The sequence below is a fragment of the Phocoena phocoena genome, chromosome 18 (genome assembly GCF_963924675.1).
Source record: "Phocoena phocoena chromosome 18, mPhoPho1.1, whole genome shotgun sequence".
NCBI lineage: Eukaryota > Metazoa > Chordata > Mammalia > Artiodactyla > Phocoenidae > Phocoena > Phocoena phocoena.
This window is the reverse complement of record NC_089236.1, coordinates 48,952,921-48,974,471: the sequence shown is the minus strand read 5'-3', so window position 1 is coordinate 48,974,471 and position 21,551 is coordinate 48,952,921. Positions and strand designations below refer to the sequence as shown.

Genomic DNA, 21,551 nt, shown 5'->3' with positions numbered 1-21,551 from the left:
TGGCGTGGCCAAACACCCAACCCACAATTGTCTTCCACCTACAGTGCCCCCTAACTGTAGGATCATGCCGTGGGCCCCAGTACAGCAGCAGTCCTCTGTGGAGTTGGGTTGTCCTCTCCTCTTCCTGTGTTCTTTAAGCTCTTCTGCACTTTTTATTCTTTTTCACTTCAGCCCCACTTACCTTCCTGCCTTTCCACAAAGAGATCAAATAAGTTCTGAAAGGTACAGGCTAGCCTAAGGTTCTTTGATGTCTTCTGAGGATGTCTCTACCATTTAAAAAGGGGAACCAGGGAAAATTTTACCCACTGAATATCATTTTAAAGCTAGTTTTTGCTCGGCCCAGCTATTCATTGCACATACCTTTTTAAAAATTATTTTTATCGTCGTCATCATCTTTACACATATACCTTTAGGTGGTTGTTCTTCATAATGTCCTAAAACATTTCACTTTAAAATGAGGATAACCAGGGTATGAAGTTTTGTAGAACATTAAGGCCGTCCACCTAACCTGTCTTCATTTAATGTAAATTCAGAAATCTGAGTGCAGTAATTTTATACCATTCTATAGCCCTTGCTTCCCCTTCTCTGCCTGCCGTATAGTTCAGTAGTTGATTGACTATATAGCAGCATTACTTCAGTCCCTTAAAGACCTACTTAGTAGTTACTCAGTTTTTTATTTCAGATTTATTTTTCACTTTTCTCTGTATACATGTATACATAGCAAGATAAATAGCTAAAGTCAACTATGGGCAAACAATATGTGTGTGTGCTTTTGCCTAGTTACATTTAGACTTCTGTGTACTAGTGTGTAGAAATGATTGTACAAAACAGGGTTCTTATTATAGACTTTAAGTTATAATTTGAAGGAAAGAAATACCATATCACATTCTCAATTTGAAAGATGTCAAACATACCACAACGTGCAAGTTTCTATTTTTGAGGGCCCCCAGTGACAAGATCCATATTTGTTTTTATGACTAGATATTCAAGAATTGAATTACTGTTGCCCTCTTATCACACACACACACACACACACACAGTCTTAATTATTTGCAAAAATCACAGCCTATGCGAGAACATACCTTGTTAGGAGTGCCTAAAGCTGTTCTCTCATGGGCAGACCTGTCACACTATTTTGACTCTTTTCACAATAGGCTCCAATCCCTACAACTGAGTCGATGGTGTGGAAAACCACAAATCCGTATTGAGTGATAAGAAGGCTGAAAAAGTGGCTTAGCTCTCCCGTATGTTCTTTCCTTCAACTACTAGAAACCTTGCACAAAACTGTTTAAGATACTAGTAGATAAACATCATTTATATTTGATCTTATCTAATAATATGAAGCTTTGGCTACTGAATCTGTTATTTGTACAAGTGAAAAGATGCACTGAAAACCTAAAAGGCAAGTACATGGAAGGAGACATTCAAAACAAGTTCACTGGAGCAATGTTCTAGTGAAATATTAGAAATAATTTATATGTCCATCACCTAGGAAATGGATTTTAAAATGCTGAGATGATATTCTTTGGACTACTCCCGTATTTCATCTGAGTCAAGTATCAAGCAACTACAGCCCGTGGATCAATTACAGCCCACTATTTGTTTCATAAATAAAGTTTTATCAGAACATAGCCATACTCATTTGTTTATATATTTATCTATAGCTACTTTCATGCTACAGTTGCAGGGTTGATTTGTTACAACATAGACTGTATGACTCTCAGTCAAAATAAAATATTCACTTCTAGCCCTTTACAGAAGCAATTTACCAACTCCTGATCTAGGTTAAAACACCATCTATTGTAAAATACACCATTACTTTATATACCACGAAGAAAGAAAAAAAAATCTGTCAAACTATGACAAGCTGTCAAATGTCAGAAGCATCCTGCTTTTAGAGACATTAAAATATTAAAATATTCATCTCAGAATCAATGAACTGTGGTATATAGCATTGCAAATAAACAATGCAGTGTATCCATACGAACAGATCTCAGATCCTCGGTGTCAAGTGAACAAGAGTCAAGTGTAGAACAATTTGCAGAATCATGTGAACAGCATATTATTTATTTGTCTCTTAAGAAACACCAAACAATATAATGAGTTTCCACGAATGCAGATATATATCAGTAAGCATGGTTTAAAAGAATCGGAAGAATTTAAAGAAAGCTGATGATAGAGGTTTTCCCTGAGAGGAGAAGGGACCAGGATAATGATAGAAGGGGGGAGGGGTATCTTTATCTGTTGAGTTCAGGTTTTTCAAGGATTGATTTATTAATAGAAAGGAATTTTAAAAAGCATCAAAGCATGGAAAACCTGGAAGAAAGTAATGTCAAAGTATTAATAGTGGTAAGTTTTTTATAGTAGGAATATGGGTGATTTCTTTTTTTTAGTGTATTTCACTGTAATTTTCAAGAACTTCATGAATAACTAAAGAAGATGAGTCATGCTCTTCATTTCTATCTCAATCAAAAGACATTAAGGTTGGAAGCAGTACGTGTTAATCGGTTACCTGACATTACAAACTAATCCTGTTTTTCTACTGTGGCATTAAGGTTAAACAATGTAAAAGTCAGGGCCAAATTTCATAGTTAAAACTTTTGTTCATAATGTGGTACAGCTAATCTTTCAATACAGTGAACTTTATTCCTCACCGTGAAAAACCACCAACGAGAAAAGTCAAATGTCAGGTGCATTTTACAGAACTGAAATAGCTTGTCATGAGTCATGTTATTGAGGTACTGGTGTCATTTCTTTCAACCCGACCTTACTTGTTTTGAAATTACGTTGTGATTTTACACGATTGTGTATGTTGTCGTATGCAGTTCAGACCCTCATGTTGCTTATTAAATGCATTCATGTTGTCATTTGTCTATGGCAGGTCTTCCTAAAATATGCTCTGTAAGTGTCTTCACAAGTTCAAAACTTTGAGAGATAGTTTTAACACCGCCAGATTATTTCTTTTGATGATGGGGATCTACTCACTCACCACTGCTTTCATTTAGCTTTTGTTCTTGTCATTTTGTTGTTATTTTAAGCATGTCTTTCTCTCCCTAAGAGTGTTTCCTCAAAAATAGGTCTAGCTGCCTGCCTTCAAGATTAAGAAATGAAATGTGTCCCAGAAGGTGACAGCGGGAAATGTGGACACGGGACCTTGAGTCTATGAAGCTGCAGGCTGTGAGCCTCAGGTGTCATGGCAGTGGAACCAAACAGAGTGCTGTATTGCTCACCATTTAAATCTACTTTTTCTTTTTCCAGTTCAATCTCACCATTTAGTATTGAGAGCACAAGACGCCAGAGAAGGTCTGAATCCCCAGACTCCAGAAAACGGCGTATCCACAGATGTGATTTTGAGGGATGCAACAAAGTGTACACAAAAAGTTCTCACCTGAAGGCTCATCGAAGGACACATACAGGTACAGCTCTGCAGGGCGTCTCCCCTGAGGGTCGCTGAGAGTCCAGAAAGGGCCAGCTACTTGGCTGTGGAGCCATGAGTGTGCTGGAATGTTCTGTGCTCACCCATCACATGTACATCATATGTTCCTTTCTGAGTGGAGTACATTCCCTCTCTCAGTTGAAAAAAGGCCTAAGTCTTCATGAAGTTCAGCAAGCAAAGAAGTATTTCTTTTGTGTCTTAAGGACTTTTAAAATAATAGTGTGAACACGGTGGTCTAGTCTTTTTCGTAATCAGCGTTACCACTTAATCGTTGTCTAGTTATTAGGTTTTCAAATGTCCACATAACATACCAAACAAGCTGAACAAAATCGTTCTCTTAAAGTTATCGTTTTCACCACCACTTAGATCATGTTTTTCTCCCCTTGATCTCATCCCCCAAATAACCAAACAGATAACCCCCCCCCAAAAAAAAATGAAATAAGGTTGACATATACATAGCACCGTGGGGAGTTTAAAACAATACTTCCACATGATTCCATTTGATTCTCACTGGTATTTTTTTGTATAAGAAGAGGATTTTTCGTATTCACAGTTTGCAAAGAAGGAAATTGAGATCACAAGTGATCCACTGACTTTGTCACCATCCGTTCACCCATGCACCTACCCAGGAAAGAAGCCAGTGACTCTTCACTTAGCTCCCTACCCACCCCATCAATCCTCTACCCTGTGTGTCCCTCACCTGGCATCCCCTGGCTTCCTTGGCTTCTGGATCCCATTGGGTACCATCAATGGGAGGCTCTGGGAAGAGACCAAAGGTGGAAGGAGGGACCCCCAATTACAGAACTTTTTGGTCAGAAAAGTGACTGGTGACTGGAATGTGTGAACCTCAGAGAAGCAGAGAGAAGAGAGAAATTCATTCCCAGGCATTCCTGGTAGCAACGTGCTATAGAGCCAGTAACTGTCCTCGACAGGAGTCAGCCTCCGGCACCTGCCTCTATCTGGGAGCTTCACGTGTAACAGACTCCTGTGGGGCTGCGTAAATCGTGCTCCCATCTCACATACATTGAGAGACCACACTGTATAAACTGTTTCTCAGCTGAGGTAGCAAAATCATTTAAATCGTCATTCTTTGCCATTTATTGAGCCATGTTCTTATATCAGATTATCTGAAAGCTGCTTTACAGAGACTTTCATGACTCTGATCGTTAAGATGGGGCATCTTTTTGTGTGTGTGATGAAGTTATAGCACGGGATGCTTGCCTGAAGTCAGAAAAGCTTTATAGAATCCGAAGTTTACCTCTGCTTATATAATACATTAATACTATTACTGTTTCTAAGGGAATTCAACGCAGTGTGAAAACTGTCGCTTCCATCTTTCCTCCCTATCCCCAGTCCTTATCCCTTTTCTACTTAATTCCAAATTCTTTCCTCTCCATTGATCCAGAGCTTTCCCAGGAGAGGTTTTCATCTATTTCTTCGGCACTATTTCTTTTTTTTTTTTTCGGTACGCGAGCCTCTCACTGTTGTGGCCTCTCCCATTGCATCGGCATTATTTTTGAATCAATTTTCTTTCTTTCTTTTTTTTTTTTTGGATCTGAAAAATTAAGCCATTTAATATTTAAGTTAAGTTTTTATTGAAGTTACTTGATTTATAATGTTGTGTTAGTTTCAGGTGTACAGCAAAGTGATTCCATTTGACATACACATATACCTTTTTCTTTTTCAGATTCTTTTCCCTTAAAGGTTATTACAAAATATTGAGTATAGTTCCCTTGCTATGTAGTAGGTCCTTGTTGGTTATCTATTTTATATAGAATAGTGTGTCTTCGATTTTCTCATTAAGGCCAAGAATGCGTGTAGAGACATGCAAGTTGAATAAGCATGTTTCATCTGTCAGTAGACAGTGAACACAAATCAGAGGAGTAAGTATGATCAGCTCATATTACTGACTTCTTATGGGAGCATTTCAGTTAAAGGAAAAACAGAATGACCTTTCTTCAGTGAATCCTTGTATATTTTGAGTTACTTCTGTTTTCCTTGAACTTTCCAAAATACTTACTATCCCCATTTTCACATACGCACCCTCTATTTCATTTATGCAAGTGATGAACAGTGAAAGAGAGGAAAAGTTTTAATGAGGTACTATTAAAGGATTGAATGTTATGGCATGATAGGATTGCATCTTATAGGTTTTAATATAGATTGTGAAAGTGGGGGAGATGTGATGTGTGCATTATAATTCAAAGCAATATAAACCTTTAATGCTGAAGCAGAAGTAATTAGTTTGGCTTATTAATAAGATGAAATCGTCGACTCCTAGGGTCCAAATGGACCTTATATGTCACCAAGTCTAGTTCGTTTCCCAGTTAGAGGGATCCTTGGGTGTCATCTTTCACAGAGACCCAGTCCCTATACTATGCAGTATTCTGCACACTTAACATATTTTTTCCTTCATTTGATCCACACAATAACCAGTGTCATTACCTCCTTGGTATGAGTGTGACTCCCGGTCAAGTATTATTTCCCATCTCTCCTTAAGTGCCTCGCGTGACAGAGAGCTTTTTCTTGTGCAAGACAAGTTGGGTGACATTTCTGAGGGCGGAGTCCTCGTCTCTTACAGCATTGAATTGTCTCGGATGGCGTTGTTTGGCTCCCGTTGTCTCGTTGTCAAAGGGAATCGCTCGAGCCATCACAGTGTAAATTTCACTTCCGGCACCCTGGTGCTCTTCTCAGCACTGTCATGAACGGCTGGTATCTTCATCTCTCCAAACTAGACACCCGCTGTTCTCTCAGCCACGTTTTCCTATATGCCAACATATCACAGTATCTTTTAACGTTTTCACACCACAAATTGAGGGAAGAGCTCTTGTTAATGGACGTCTCTTAATAGACGTAAAGATAATGATAAGTCTTTTAGCAGTTGACTCTGTTAGGTCATCTAAATCAAAAACTGCTGAAAACTGGATCTTCCCATCCCCTGTACCTATAACGGATTTCTTTTCAACTTAAACGCGCAGTGTTGTATTTGTCATTGAACCTGTCCCTCAGATGATGGCTCCCTTGGGAATAGTGGGTTTCCCGTCACTAAGGTGTTTTGCCCCAGGCTGGGTGACCTCTTGTGGGAGATACAGGACAGAGTCATTACTATGGGGGCTGCACATACCCTTTCAAGTCTGGGAAATAATAATACTGCATCCATTTTATTGACTTGGGCTCATTATTCTAATAAATTGAAAAGATTTTGGAGCGCTCCCTGCCCACCTTGCTTTTACTTTTTTAGCTTTCTCCTTCAGCTTCTCCATTTTTCCAAGTACTAAGTAGAACAGGTTCAAGGAAAAAGCCCTGAGATGTGATGTTGGAGACTTCCATCCAAGTGGGTCTTAATTTATTAACTTACAGCTAAGAATCCACTTAGTTGTCCTACTCCAATCCATGTTTCTTGATCTCACAGCTGCATCCAAAAGTCCTTGTGAAATTCCTGCTCCAAACCCAGATATGCCAAATTCATCCATCCACTTAGCAGAGAAATACTCACTCTGCTCAAGGCAGAGTCTCCTAAACCACCAGTCAAATAACAGTACTTTTAAAAAGAAAGAATGAAATTTGCTTGATTTGCTGCCACTGGTTCAAAGTGAGCCCATACTGGTTTCTGATTTATAATTACACGCAAGATTTCATAACTTAGGGTTCAAAGTAAAATCAACACTAGTTCTATAGGGATTCGGGTTGACTTGCTTTGATTTTAATAAATATCTTCTTAGCCTTACCTTTGCTTCGGGCATATTGCGTAAGTTATTTGTGTGTGACCAGTAATAACGAATGTGAAGTTTGGGATTATAACAGATGACTTATGAGAACTACACACGCAATGGGAGGTGAGCAAGGGACAACAAGACACTTTCTTTGAGAAAGTCACGTTGATGCTACCTTTAACACTTGATCTTTTGTGCTTTATTAGTACATGATCAGTCATCTGTTTAGGACTTATACGTACAGTGAATTAAACATATTTGTAGGAGCGTGAAAGAGGATCATTTTCTATATATTAACGAGGAATTTAGAGTAAAAAATAAAAGACATGCTGAAGAGTACCTTTTAAAAATAATTAAATATCGTTTCATAAATGTGTAGTTTAGATAATAACATAAAGGTTTGGCCAAATATTTTTAAATGCCTACTAACACCTGTCTGTGGTAAGTTGTTTAAGGCACTTTCAATAGAAGGAAAAAAATATATGTCGGTCATCGCATCCGCCCCTTTGTCAGCAGGTACATTATTCCCACTCACTGGCCTAAATTGTGTGTTTCCTCTGCATGAAGCTGTGTGCAGTGTATTTAAATGAATATGCAGTGTATTGAAATTAAAGGTCATTTAAATCTGTGCTAAACATAACTACTATGTATTAATACAATGAGTTTCCCTCACTTTAAGAATTTCATTACTTATTAAGTGATCTAAATATGAATTTTAGAAAAAATGGTTTTATGAGTTTGGTATTGCTGTTTAGAATTCTTATTCCTTCCTAAAAATGTATGCCATTGTGTTTTCTAAAATGCAGTTCAAGCAAATAACGCTCAGGCACCAGTGATTCTTACCACCACTAGATGGCGAACTACAACCAGATGTTGGGTCTAGTCTAAGAGGGTCCAAGGAAGAGTCAGCTAGAACCCTCTAGTGGTACGTTTGACAGGGCGTGATGATCACTGCTCTGCAGAATATTATAATTTAATGATGAACAAGGAAACGGCAAGATAAAGATTTAAAACCAGATTTTTAAATAAGTAGTTTTGACCTATAAAAATGTTGTTTCAGATGAATCTGAAATTTTCAACTTGGTATCCTGCTCTCTAATAAATCTGAGGCTCATTTAGCCAATCTTGTCTAATAATCATTTGAATTCATATGAAAACGATACACCAAAGTTTTAAAAATTAGTAAATATAGAGAAGCCCCGTGTCTTATGTCTGGCTTTAGCAAAAATAATTCATATCTGAATTTTACACATCAAGGAAGTTAGCTCATATGGATGCTTTAAAAATTTTAACCAGTTTTGATTTAAACGTCTCTAAAATATGTCCTTCCCTACCTTTACAAATGAAAGAGATGATGTATTATTTAGCCCTTCCCTTGAGGAATGAAGACTTTGTAACTAATATCACGTGCTATAATTAATATCAGATAATGACTATGCGTGCGCGCGCGCACACACACATACGCCCCAGTCCAAAATGCTTGTGGATTCCATGCTTTTTCACTTTCTTTCTTGTCTCATTAATTCTCATTGCTATTCCTATATTTCTTGCTTCTAATTTGACATCTTATTTTATTGGATGACATTCTGAAATGATTTGATGATATCCTACAAAGAAAATCATGAGCTATGTGACAGCTGTGCATCTTGGTGGCCTTTTGTTCACAAGTCTTGGGGTTGCTAGATCTTACCTTCAGGCGATGGGGTGCTACGTATACTTTCACATCTATCTTCATTAATTAAATAACTCGTTCCATATAAAGCTCCACGTCAGACCCTCTGTCTAGATTCATTGTTAGATAAAGCATAGGGCTTAGGGATGCCAGGATAATGAATCACTTAAGAACAAACTGACGTTTTTCAGGTAAAAATCCTCTGCAAATAAGCTGTTTGCAGATCTTGGCCAGAGAGCTCACAGATAGGCTCCATATTGGTAACTGTGAAGAAATAGGAAACTATCATAGAAATAGCACTAAATTTGAAGTCAGGCAACAGAAATTTGTCTGTGGCCCCTAACTGGCTTGTGAACTTAGACAAGCTACTTAACTCTATGTATCTCAGGTTTTCTATTTTTTTTAACTTTGAACATAAATATAGCAAGTTGTTGCATAATTACCACAGGGGGCCTCATTGTTATATCCCCAGTGAATACAGCGACTAACACATTGTAAGGACCCAATCATTATTTGTTGAATTGAAATTGTGTATGTCTGGATATTGACGTGGATAGGTATTATTAATATGAGCAGTAGGTTCAAGGCAAAAAAGTTTGGATAATTTAATGTATCGTCACAATCAGCTGTAATTATATAATCTCTTTACTTCAGACTCAACTAATTTAATATTTATATAATGCAGAAAAAGTTGGAGTAGAAGTATTATTTTATCAGCCCTTTGTCATCATTTTTATAATGATAGTATAAATAATCTTTTCAGGAACGTATTTTAAATGCTTAGTAAAACGTAGTCTTTTATTTGAAAGGACCTATTCATAGACAGATTCAACAAGACAGATATTTATTGAGCATTTTCCATGTCTAAGGCACTATAGATTTTTCTTGAAAAAGGCAGAAAGAGGCAGAACCCCCATCTTCAATGAACGTCTCCATAAGTATACTAGGTAAGATGCATTGAACAGTCACAACGAAGGCCGGTCTACAAAGTCATATAATAAAGATACAAGCAGAATAACAAAAGAACACCATGGGCGTTGTCTGTTATGGCCAGGGAATTCGGGGACACCTTTCTAAGCTGGGCATGCAAGGCCCTTCTCATCTGACTCCTTTTCATCCGTCAAACCTCATTTGCTGACCCCGTCCCAATTTCCCCCATTCCCCACCCACACAAGTGAAGCAACCTCCAGACATGCCCAGCTGTGTGGAGTTCATTTGTATGTTCTTGCACCTACCTGAAATGGCCTGCCTGGGCACCTCCATTTTTGCTTCTTGAGTTGGTAAACTCCTATTTATTTTTGGAAACTGCCTCAGTGTCACCTTGTCTGTGAAGCTCTCTGACCACCCTCCTTCCCTAGGCAGGTAGAATTTTTTCCTCCGTGACCCTGGAACACTTGGACGTTTCCTTGTTGCAGCAGCACAGTGGGCAGAGAGGAAAGCATGTGGGAAACAGTGGAGCAGTAGAGACAGGAGGGCATGGCATCTGCTTGGACGTGAGGGCAGGGGAAGGGGAGACTTTGAGGACATCTGGGGTGCATGGTTAGGAAGGAATGCTGTGAACAGACATGGAGACCAGCAGTGAGAGAGAACTGATATTTCCTGAGGACCTTCCAGGTCCCAGGCACAGTGCCCCGCTCTGCTAGTGCTTTACATATTTTAATCACATCTGTAAATCCCCTGGAAGGTTAGAGCACTTGTCCACTGTCATGGAATGAACAAGGAAGGAGTGGAGCTGTGATGCAGACTCTAGTTTCTCTAGAACCTGTGCTGCTGTCATTACACCTGGTCTCAGACAAGTTTGCTAATAACCTGCCAGTCTCTCCCACTAGGGCCACACTCCATGCAGGTCTAGCTAGCGGTTCCTACCTGTTTAGAGTTGGTCATTAAGGTACTTGGAAGTATCAAGATAGCAAGTGATTAGTAAATGGCCTATTTTTAAGGATTTTCATCATAATGTGAACTGATCTTTTTTTGTTTGTTTTTTGGTTTTTTTCGGCCATGCTGTGTGACTTGTGGGATCTTAGTTCCCTGACCGGGGATCAAACCTGGGACCCCTGCAGTGGAAGCATGGAGTCCTAACCACTGGACCACCGGGGAATTCCCAGTCTTTCTTGAAAGTCGACTAAAGTTTTGCTTTGTTAGAAAGCCAGTGAGAAGACTGGCTTTCTAACAGGAGCATTAATAATTAAACTGGAGGTAGCAGGACATAAGACAGGGAAACAGAGCAGTAGAAGTTGAAAGGTGAAAGGTGGTGAAACTCTAAAAAGAGGCAGACCATCTTCATAGAGATGAACTGGAGGGGACATTTGGAAGGCAGAACTGGCAAATGTAATAATCGGGTTGGGGCAGGTAGAGAATAACCGATAGGAAAGAGTCCAAGAAATCTCGCCAACTGGAGAGATGTATGACTTGCTACCTGAGTAGATGGGCTTGTCTTTTTTCCAGATATCAAAATAGAAGGAGGAACATGTCCCATCTAAGTGGTAGATGCTGAATAACGTTTTGGTCACATGGGGTTGCTTTCGGGCTGCCAACTGGAAATGTTGTCTCCTCTTCCATGGTGCTTGGGTGAGAGACGGAGGCGTAGACACTTGGGAATCTTTCCCTTATAAGTTGTGGTAGAAGCTGTGGAAACCAAGGAGAACCTACGCAAGTGAGAAGATGTCAAAGCCCAAATCTCAGTAAACATTTATGTCAGCGTCCCCAGCCTTTTGGGCACCAGGGACTGGTTTCGAGGAAGATAATTTTTCCACGGACCAGGGCGGGGGATGTTGTGGGGATGATTCAAGTGCATTACACTTATTGTGCACTTTATTTCTATTATTATTACATTGTAATATATAATGAAATAATTACGCAACTCACCATAATGCCGACAGGAGGCGGGGCTCAGGCAGTAATGCGAGGGATGGGGAGCGGCTCTAAATACAGAGGAAGCTTTGCTCACTCTCCCACCACACACCTCCCGCTGTGTGGCCTGGTTCCTAACGGGCCACGGACCAGTACTGGTTGGGGGTCGGGGACCCCTGATTTATGTGACAGGTAAAGGAAGGCGTCTACAAAAGAAACTGAGGAAAAGGTAACCAGAACCAGGAAGATAAACGTTGTCCCTACATAGAAATATAAGCTCAGCCACATAGAGTATTATCCTTAGACCTTGAACTTTTTACTTCCAGTAAAGTACATTTTTATTATAGGGTATTTTTTCTTTTTTTTTTTTTTTTTTTTGCGGTACGCGGGCCTCTCACTGTTGTGGCCTCTCCTGTTGCGGAGCACAGGCTCCGGACGCACAGGCTCAGCGGCCATGGCCCACGGGCCCAGCCGCCCCGCGGCATGTGGCATCTTCTCGGACTGGGGCACGAACCCACATATGTCCCCTGCATCGGCAGGTGGACTCTCAACCACTGCGCCACCAGGGAAGCCCTATAAGGTATCTTTAACTTCATTTACATTTGACTTCTAGAGGAGAGGGGCTAGCCTCTGGGTTAACACAGTGTTTGTCCTGTAAGTACTAGCTCATATTCTGTCAGTGTGCTTGGCCAGTTCTGACTGGATATCTTGGTTTACGAAAGCAGTGATTTAAGGTGTTGAGAGGCATTGTAGGGTAGTGGTTAGGATTGTGACCTTGGGTGTCAGGCTCCCTGGGTTGAAATCCCCCCTCCATCCACCACATACTAACTCTGGGTGAAGTGGGGTTGGTTACAGCAACTACAGTTAGGGTCGAAGTTAAATGAGTTCAGATCCATAAAACTCTTAGAGCTAAGTGTGGTAGATGGAAGACGCTATATGCTGTAGCAAATATTATTTTCATCAAAGAAATCCACTATATAATTGCATGAAAAAAAAGCCCCACTTGGTCTTGTTTACACATAATGAAAAGGAGAATTAATTCAGTCCAGACAGTTCCATAGGGCAGATACTAACATACTGATCACTTGTTCGATTGAATTGACAAGACCAAACGGATCAAACAAATTATAGAATAGGTTGGTCTACTTGGCCTGTAAAGGAGTTTTATACTTAAAACGTTAGAAAAAATCAGGATCAGGATCGGCATCCATTTTACCTGCAAATCTTAATTCCTTCCTTAAAAATAACAAATGGGGGCTTCCCTGGTAGCGCAGTGGTTGAGAGTCCGCCCGCCGATGCAGGGGACACGGGTTCGTGCCCCGGTCCGGGAGGATCTCACATGCCGCGGAGCGGCTGGGCCTGTGAGCCATGGCCGCTGAGCCTGAGTGTCCGGAGCCTGTGCTCCGCAACGGGAGAGGCCACAGCAGTGAGAGGCCCGCTTACCACACACACACACACAAAAAAAAAATGGGATTTATTTTTAACTTTATGTTATTTATATTTCTTAGCAGAAACAGAAAAACATTGAACTCCATAACTATAGAATTCAATAGCCTTTATTGAGCACCTGTCATTTGCCAGGCACATGGCATGTGTATTTCTAAGTTTCACAGTGGGAACAGTGTTCCCATTTTACAGACGGGGAACAGAGTTTCAGAAAGCTTAACTCTCTAGCCTGAGATCCAGTCGCAGATTGGAGACTGAGCCTCATTTGACCGTGCATTCCGCTTGATTTCAAAGCCTGTGCTGTTTTCTGCCCCCTTAACACCAGCAAGAAGGAAGGCAGCCTTGTCTACCCCTGGACAAGTCAAGGGCCTTGTAATCTCAGCTCTAGGTTTCTGTTTCCTCATTTTCAAAGGACCTAATTTCCTTCCAGATCTAAAATTCTGTGAACTTTTATGAACTAATGTAACAGAAACCAGAAAACAAGATAGGAATCTTGATTCTGGGGTTTTTTTTTCCCCTCATATGCAAATACCATTCCTCAAGTGAAACAGATTGTCACAGCAAATATGTTGGGCCTTGAGTGTAATGAAGCTCATTTGTCAGTGTCTGGGGCCCCCTGACTTTATAAAAGTTAAACAGGGACACATTTCAGAAATGCACTTCTGAACTGAAGAAAATGCCTATGTTTCCTGTTGCCAAAGGTGTTTTTTTTTTTTTTTTTTTTCGGTTGCTTGAGAAAATAATAGAGAGAAGCTGATGTGAGGACATGGGCGTTTTGTTTGACGGGGAGCTTTTGCAAACTGCACATTCCTTTTCTGTTGTTGCTCACACGTCATTTTAATATGAAAGGGCACCTGTCTTTTGTCTCAGGACACATTTACCTTTCAGCGTTTCAGATGGTGAAATGGGAGGTACCCGAAAAAGTTATTTTTGTTTCCTGGGTTTTGGGAATCCATTCAATACCTGATGTTTTCTTTAGACTTTATTATGCCTTCTGCTGGGTAAATGTCATGGAAATGCACTGAGTGACTCTTAATCCTTTTCTTTAACCAAAATTGAAAGAGGCAGCAGTTCTCATAATAAATCAGTTTCTTGACTGTTTCAAGAAAAAAACCCTGATGAGAGTTTTCATTTTCCCAGGATACTTAATTAGAATACTAGAATACTACTTAAATAATGCCTGTGAATACACACACACACACACACACACACACACACACGGGCCAGTGTGCATATAAAACTGTTTCTAACATGAACCCCAAATGAGGAGTTAAAAAGAGTGTTTTCGAACAAAAATTAACAAACCCTCTTTTTTTGGTATGTTCTCTTTTTAATCTTTACAGGACTCTTTCACTTTAGAATAGGAGGGCTTGCTATTAGTTTCAGTTAACATTTTTCTTTTTCAGAGGTTTCATAGTTTAGTTCAGGTTTTATAAAGACCTGAAAGAGGACAGATTGTGCTGAAAAATGGTCAAAAGGTGGAAGTGGCTTACGGGTTTTTCATGGGACGTAGAGACCTTCACTTCAGAATTGAAAGTCTAAAAGTTAATAACTACACTCCGAGGTGAGTGTAGTGTTAAGCTACCAATTACCCAGCTCAGGTCCTTTGATTTTTTCCTATACATTAGCAACTTGATGTCTCGACTCAATCACTTACTAAGACTTACTGGTAAGGACGTATACCACACCATTCCCTATCATTTTTTTATTTCACAGGATTAACATAAGAAACAAAAATCAAAGGTGATCTGATGGTGGAGTCAAAACTTCTGATTATTTTGAAAAATATTTAAATACATTTTCAAAGACTTTGCTACTGAGGATTCTAAGTGTAATTGTGGGTTAGACCGAACAAACAAACAAAAAAGGTGGGCATGCTTTTTTTATTTTTAGCTTATTTCTAGTGAAAACAGTGTCGAATAACACATCTGCAGAATTCTAATACAAATGAGTTTAAGGACCATTCGCTATTCCTGAAGAAATCACTGGAAACAGTGTTTACTGTCACCCCCATTCAGCCTGACACAGAGCAGCTGTGCACAATAGCCGCCCAGACCCTGGGAGATGCTTGACTACTATTAGTGTCCAAGCCAGCTCTTTCCATAGGAAAATGTTCATGGAAAATTCACCTACCGTTCTGTCCTCACCACTGACTTTTTTCACTTTAAAGTGAGCTTTCTGTTTTCTAGCAAGATTTAAAGGAAAGAAGGGGGGATGGAGGAAGGATTCTGTCCTTTATTATATCCTTTCAGGGCTCATTTATACATATTACAGTGTATCTTACAAACTTATTTATCATCTTAATTAGTTTTTACTCACATCATGAAGTTAGTGTCTCTTATCTTAACTTGTTTATAAGATTGTACCCTTTAAATAGCTTCAAAGCACAAGCATAAAATATAATGTTCAGTTTTAACATAATGTAGTAGCCACTAGCATTGTTCTTGTATCCACTTCTAAAACTTAACTAGTCCAATGAGAGAATTTATTGACTTTTTTTAATGAAATGCTAGGCACTAGGTGGATATAATGGAAACCGAGGTCCCTCTTGAGGGAGGGGCAGAAGCCTGCTCTCTGCCTGGTCCAAGCAGCCATCTCATCTCCATAGAGAGGAGCCACCCCTATAGCTCAGCCTCTAGCTGTGAAGAGAGATTTGAAGGTCTTATTTTCTTTTTTCCCCTCTTCTTTCTCCTGAGTATGGAGAGAGAATACCCAAACTCTGGTTTTATTCGTGAGGAAATGGGGGCAAGAAATATTATACAAGAAATATTTGGGGATATTAAAAAGAAAGCATATATTTTTGTAAGAAAAGCTTCAAGGAAAACTCATCGATCACTCAGATAATTAAGTTTATTATTTTCTGATCTAGGTCCTCCCTCCCCCCACCCCCTAGATGAGAATGTGTTCATTCTTTTTTACGTGCCTTCATTCATCACTTAGCCCCTAATGGTTTATAAGCTTATATATCATTTTCACTGGTTTTACTCATGAAGTAGGGACGTATCTGCATCTTGCATTTTGGAGGCACTTACTGTACCTGATTTCACCTCGCAGAATACTTTTCAGGTTCTGCACTGAGTTTCCTGCTGCACGTTTGTGGGCCCACAGAAATCCTCGCCATAGTTGTTGCTTTCTCTGCCTCTCCGCCCTTAAGACATCCACCTTAGAAATGATGCCAAACATCTGAGCTCCTCTTTCCTGATCCTTCCTTCCCTATGTCCTCCTCAGACTAAGAAGAATTAATCGCAGCTCATCACTGAGCACGGTGGCCATGGTAACACAACCGTATTGAAAGGGTGGGTTGGAGTGGAGTAGGGCAGGGTCGGGCTCCATCACTGTAGAATCAGTGCTCTTTTGGTTAGCGGGTAAAGTGTATAGAGACGTTCCTGACCCTTCTCACCCTCATAGCGAAGGCCTTACTCATTATTGTGCTTTTATAATGAGCAGAGGAGATCCCGAAGGCTTTTAAAACCCTGACTGAAATGGGTGAGCCTTTTCAGAGAATCCCTGATTCCTCCTTGTCCAGAACTCTCTATTTAAAGCATCGGACATGAACTGTCACGTGTATTCATTACCAAGAGGACAGTTAGAATTTTAATCGAGGAGCCTGAGTTAAGAATAAGTGATTATCTTATAGCCAAAATATTCCCTCACCCACCCATCCCAAACTAACAAGGTGTGTTATATATCCCGATTAAGTTAACATAATCAGGAAGCCTGACAAAAGCTGAGGTGCCCATCCCTTACATCAAGAGTCGGCCAGCCTTCTATAGTAAATGGTTTAGGTATTGCAGGCCATGCATTCTCTATTGCAGTGTTCAATGCCTCCATCCCTGGAAAACAAGCCGTAAACAATATGCAAACAAATGAGTGTGGCTGTGTTCCAATAAAGACTTATTTATGGCCACTAAAATTTGAATTTCATGAAAAGTATATACTTTTCACATGCCACGAGAGAGCCCTCTTTTGGGTTTCTTTTTTTTTTCAACCATTTAAAGGTGTGAAAACTACTCTTAGCTTGCGGCTTGCACAGAAAACAAACCACAGACTAGATTTGGCCTGGGGGCCACAGTTTACCACCCCTGCTATAGATTTTCAAGTGAAAAGGGCACAGCTACCGTTATTAAACAGCCCAAGTGAAAGTAAAAGTATGTCTACTATAATTTGGAAGAAGAAATTGGAGAATATTAAATGCCGAAATTGGATGTACAAGGAAATTCAGAGAACCCCTGAGACAACAGGACGTCCCTACGGTGGCCATACCAGCCTCCATCATCCTTCTTGAGGTGAGACTGAAGCCCTGTCTCCCTCTATTGCCTCTCTTTACTTCCGGGCCCATCCCAGTTATGGAGCCCCTTCCTGCCTCTCCATCTGCAATGCCAAGGTGAGGGTCCAGCAGCTTTTCTAACCCCAGTCATACTCAGATGACACTTCCCCGCCAAGATAGAAACAGACATCCTCCTAACACACAACTGAACAATGCTTTTCCCCAATTAAGGAAATCTTTTATTTTTTCCTTCTTAGGCCTATGCTCTCTGTGGCTGGTTCCTTAGTAACACAGGAGATAACTAGGAGATACCTGTTGGTGACAAGGAGTCAACTGGCTGAGCTCAGTGCCCCAAAGATGGATGTGTTTTTGAAGATAGGATTTGTATCAAGCTCAGCTTATTAAAACCCATGCTCATGTTGTAAATTTCAAGAAAAAAAACCATATGGTGATGACATGTAAATAAAAGCATTTTAACAGTTGCCATGGATATACTGTATAGTGGATTGCCATTGTTTTTAAGTTAGGGGTTTTGCTGATTTTTAAAAATTTCTGTTAAACTCTGATCAGTAGACACCTGTAAATGCAGATTTTTGTCTCCATAGGACATCCAAAATGAGTCAGAAGTTGAGGTTTTGGATTAATCCAGTCAGTAGGCATCTACCTGACAGGAGCCCTTTCAGAGTAACCTGGAGCTTTCTGTGGGCCACAGTTAGTGCATCTGTATTTCTAGATTTAACTGGGCTGTACTATTCACTCACTTCTGTGAAAGGGCCACTTGATCCTAAAAGGACCCCTATGGTTAACATTTATTTAACAGTTGAACAAAAACTGCTGGGTCTGGTTCATCACCTGTACTTCTCCCATCACCTGTACTTCTCATTCACAGGGCTTAGTAGTTTCCTGTGTACACGCCTTTGTGTGAGCATGTCTGTGTGTGCTGCAGTTTTATTAATTTATTCAAACACTGTTTGGCACATACTTTTAAGCTCTGAGGATAGTAGAGGCGTGATTCTTCATCTCTGCATATTCAGAAACTGGTAGAGGGGAAAGACATCTAGACAAAATCTGTATGATCTATTGTGGTAGGCGACTTGATAGAAATAGGAGTTGAATAATTTGAAAGTATCTAAGAAGGTGGAATCAATGTTGTCTAAGGATGTGACAGAGTTTAGATGGGGAAAGAATTATCCACTCCCCTAGAACACAGTGAAAAGCGCTGCATTTGGAACCAAACACATCTATTTACTGGCCTCAGGCAAGTTACCTTACTCCATTGAACCTCAGTTTTCTCATCTGTGAAGTGGATTTAACAAAAGTCACTTTGCAACTCTGTACATTGGGATCAGCAAACAGCTCCTTTCCCTGTCTTAGGCCCTTTCGCCAGACACCAAGCAGCATTTAGTTGACTATTGGATGGAAGCGGCAGAGGAGAGATCAGTTCTTGTGGGGTTGCATGAGGACAGCGCTTCCATTCTGAATGAGAGCCAGGAAAAAGCACACCTAGGTCAACTATTGTCCCATTCCCCCAGGGAGCTCTTTTGGACAATGGATAGCATATCTTTTCCCAGCAAAGCCTTTGCATATTTTACTGTCCTTACGAGTTGACTGAGGGATCTGGTCAAATTACATACTTCTTCAGACTGTTTTTTACTGTGGGTTTCAACACTAGGACCAACTTGATGATTCCTTAGGGCTTGCCCTAATTCTTAAGTCACTGAAGAAGATGTTGAAACTTGCACTATTAAGGTATCTAGGATTCTTTCCCAGTAGACAAACAAACAGTAGATGTTTATAAATAATAAGTACTTAATACCTAATTTCTGGGGGTGGTAGAGTGCTTACCTTTTAATGAAATTTTGTGTGACTGATAAAAGGACATTGTACCCTAAAATAGCCTTTAAACATCTAAGTGATACACTGTTTGGAGGAATATTGCAACAAAACATATAAATCACTACCCTTTATAATTCTTTGTGAGTTTTAGCCCTGGAGTCAGTCAACCTAGGTAGAGCTCCCTAACACGCCTTTCCAGTCTACCATGGTGATTACATCCAGTAGCAATCAGTCTATACCTTTTGATATTTTGACTGCAAAGTAACTTACCCATAACTGAGGATGCAAGTGTTAACTAACCTGCCCAGTGTCACAGCAAGAGAGACGAAATTGAACCGCCACCTGTCTGGCCCAACACCAGCTGGTGGGGTGATTAGGTTTCCCAACCAAAGGATTACCAAATGGAAAATCCATTGAGAACAGTCATTTCCCCAAATATCACGTTGGGATGGTTTTTCTGGAGAAATGATGGAGCACCAAAGTGTGTGTCCCCTTGTTTCTTCCAGGAGAGAAACCCTACAAGTGTACCTGGGAAGGCTGCACCTGGAAATTCGCTCGTTCGGATGAACTGACGAGGCATTACCGCAAACACACGGGAGTGAAGCCATTCAAGTGCGCAGACTGTGATCGCAGCTTTTCCCGGTCAGATCACTTGGCACTGCACCGCCGGAGGCATATGCTGGTGTGAGGAAGGCTACCTGTCCAGCTGAGTGTAAGAGCTGGATCTCTTAGCGGCACCCAATTCAGCAGGGCTGAATCCCCTTCACAGTGTTAACACAAAAGGGCATCACCATCCCACGATGTCTGAAAGCAGAGCAGGAAAAAGAAGTAGTAACACTTCTCCTTTCGGTCTGAAGGTAACCCCCATCATGACTACACGAGAAACAACTTCATGTTGGCCTGGGAGATCGGTGACACAAATGCTGAAGAGACAGGCATTGTTTTCCGTGCTGTGTCCTCTGCCATTTCAAGATGTTTGTAGTTTGTACATTTTCTGAGCTGTCAGACGTTTTGTTATTGATACTTTAAAGGTCATCTACCACAAATTGATGGCTAGAGCAAGACCTTGTAAATTTGAATTATTCTCCCATCATCCCACCCCTGAACCCGTTTTTACAAAAGTTTGAGTTACTGTCTAAGTAAGATAGAACCCACTTCCAATCTGTTACCAGCAAGCAGCCTGAAAGTAGAAAAGAAGAAGCTGTTGGAGAGGTTCCATTACCTGAAAAGAAAGGAGCGCTCAGGCAGCCCTTTGCAATAGTGATGGCAGCCACTAGATATCACCCGCAACTTGTCATTATGCCATCCATGCCCTGGAGAAAACCAACATTGATTCTTTCATTTGTTTGTTGTTGATCGTTTTTGTTTTGTTCTGCTTCTGTTTTGTTCATCTGTTCGAGCAGAGGGGCAGCGACATTTCAGTTGGAGTCTAGTCCTGGTGTCTGCCCTGGCATGGACGGGCACAGAGCTGTTCTGTAGTTGAATAGGAAGAGCCTGTCTAAAAAAACTACTGCCCCACTTCAAATTGCAGTGTTCTGTCACCTAGGCATCATCTCTTCCTGCCCCTAGTATTTGATTACAAGGAATCGGGGGGAGGGGGGAAACTTTCTTAGACACACTGGCACCAAGGTAAGAGGTGGGGCTGACCAGGCAGTCAGTGAACATGAAAAAATCAGACAAAGCAGAGATGGAAATAATGCGCCTCTTGAGGAGAAAAGCAATAACGAATAAAAGGACTTGCCTACAATAACTTCACTGAGGACTCATGTTACCGATTTTCATACTTACTAAAGGGATTGTAAAAAACACCCCAGCATTTTAGAGGTCTTGGTTACATTTGCAGCACTGAGGTAATCTTTCTGCTGTTTGTTGTCCTCCTTGGTTGAGTACCACAATTAAAGATTATGCTCCCCCTTTTCTTGTTTGAAAACAGTTATTTGGTGACTAGAAAGGCCACGGAGGCATAGCAGGGAATTAACTCTTGGGTGAATGGGTCAGTTCTTGGAACCAAGTCAGTGGGAAAGGAATGCTCCCCAAGGAAAGCCTGACACGGTGCTAGTTTCCTCCCTTGGAGAGCCAAGGATAAGTGACTCTCCAATAGGTTCTTGTCTACGGATTTCATTTTCTAAACTGTATTAGCACCCAGTGGTTCTGCAATGGCATCTGCAGGGATATTGAACCCACTCATCCTGTGCTGAGGGTGAGAGGAGATTATAGTCCCGTCAGCCCCCCAAAATTACGAGCCTTTTTTTGCAACTAGCAAAGTCTATAGTAAACAAAGCAATACATCACCAATGAGCATTCTTTCAGAAAAATGATCATATTTTTTCC

The 21,551-nt window shown here is 40.6% G+C and overlaps 1 protein-coding gene across 2 annotated transcripts in view; it reads left to right on the top strand.

Annotated features, from left to right (window-relative positions):
• The window catches only part of KLF12 (KLF transcription factor 12), a 439,279-nt gene extending 418,560 nt beyond the window's left edge, over window positions 1-20,719 (top strand). The window contains exons 7-8 of one of the 2 annotated variants that reach the window (XM_065895860.1): window positions 3,259-3,416; window positions 19,727-20,719. In XM_065895860.1, the coding sequence (XP_065751932.1) occupies window positions 3,259-3,416; window positions 19,727-19,908 (340 nt within the window). In that variant the 3' untranslated portion in view covers window positions 19,909-20,719. The remainder of the gene's footprint in view (window positions 1-3,258; window positions 3,417-19,726) is intronic. The other variant, XM_065895861.1, reaches the window with a different exon arrangement.
• The last annotated feature ends 832 nt before the right edge of the window (window positions 20,720-21,551 follow it).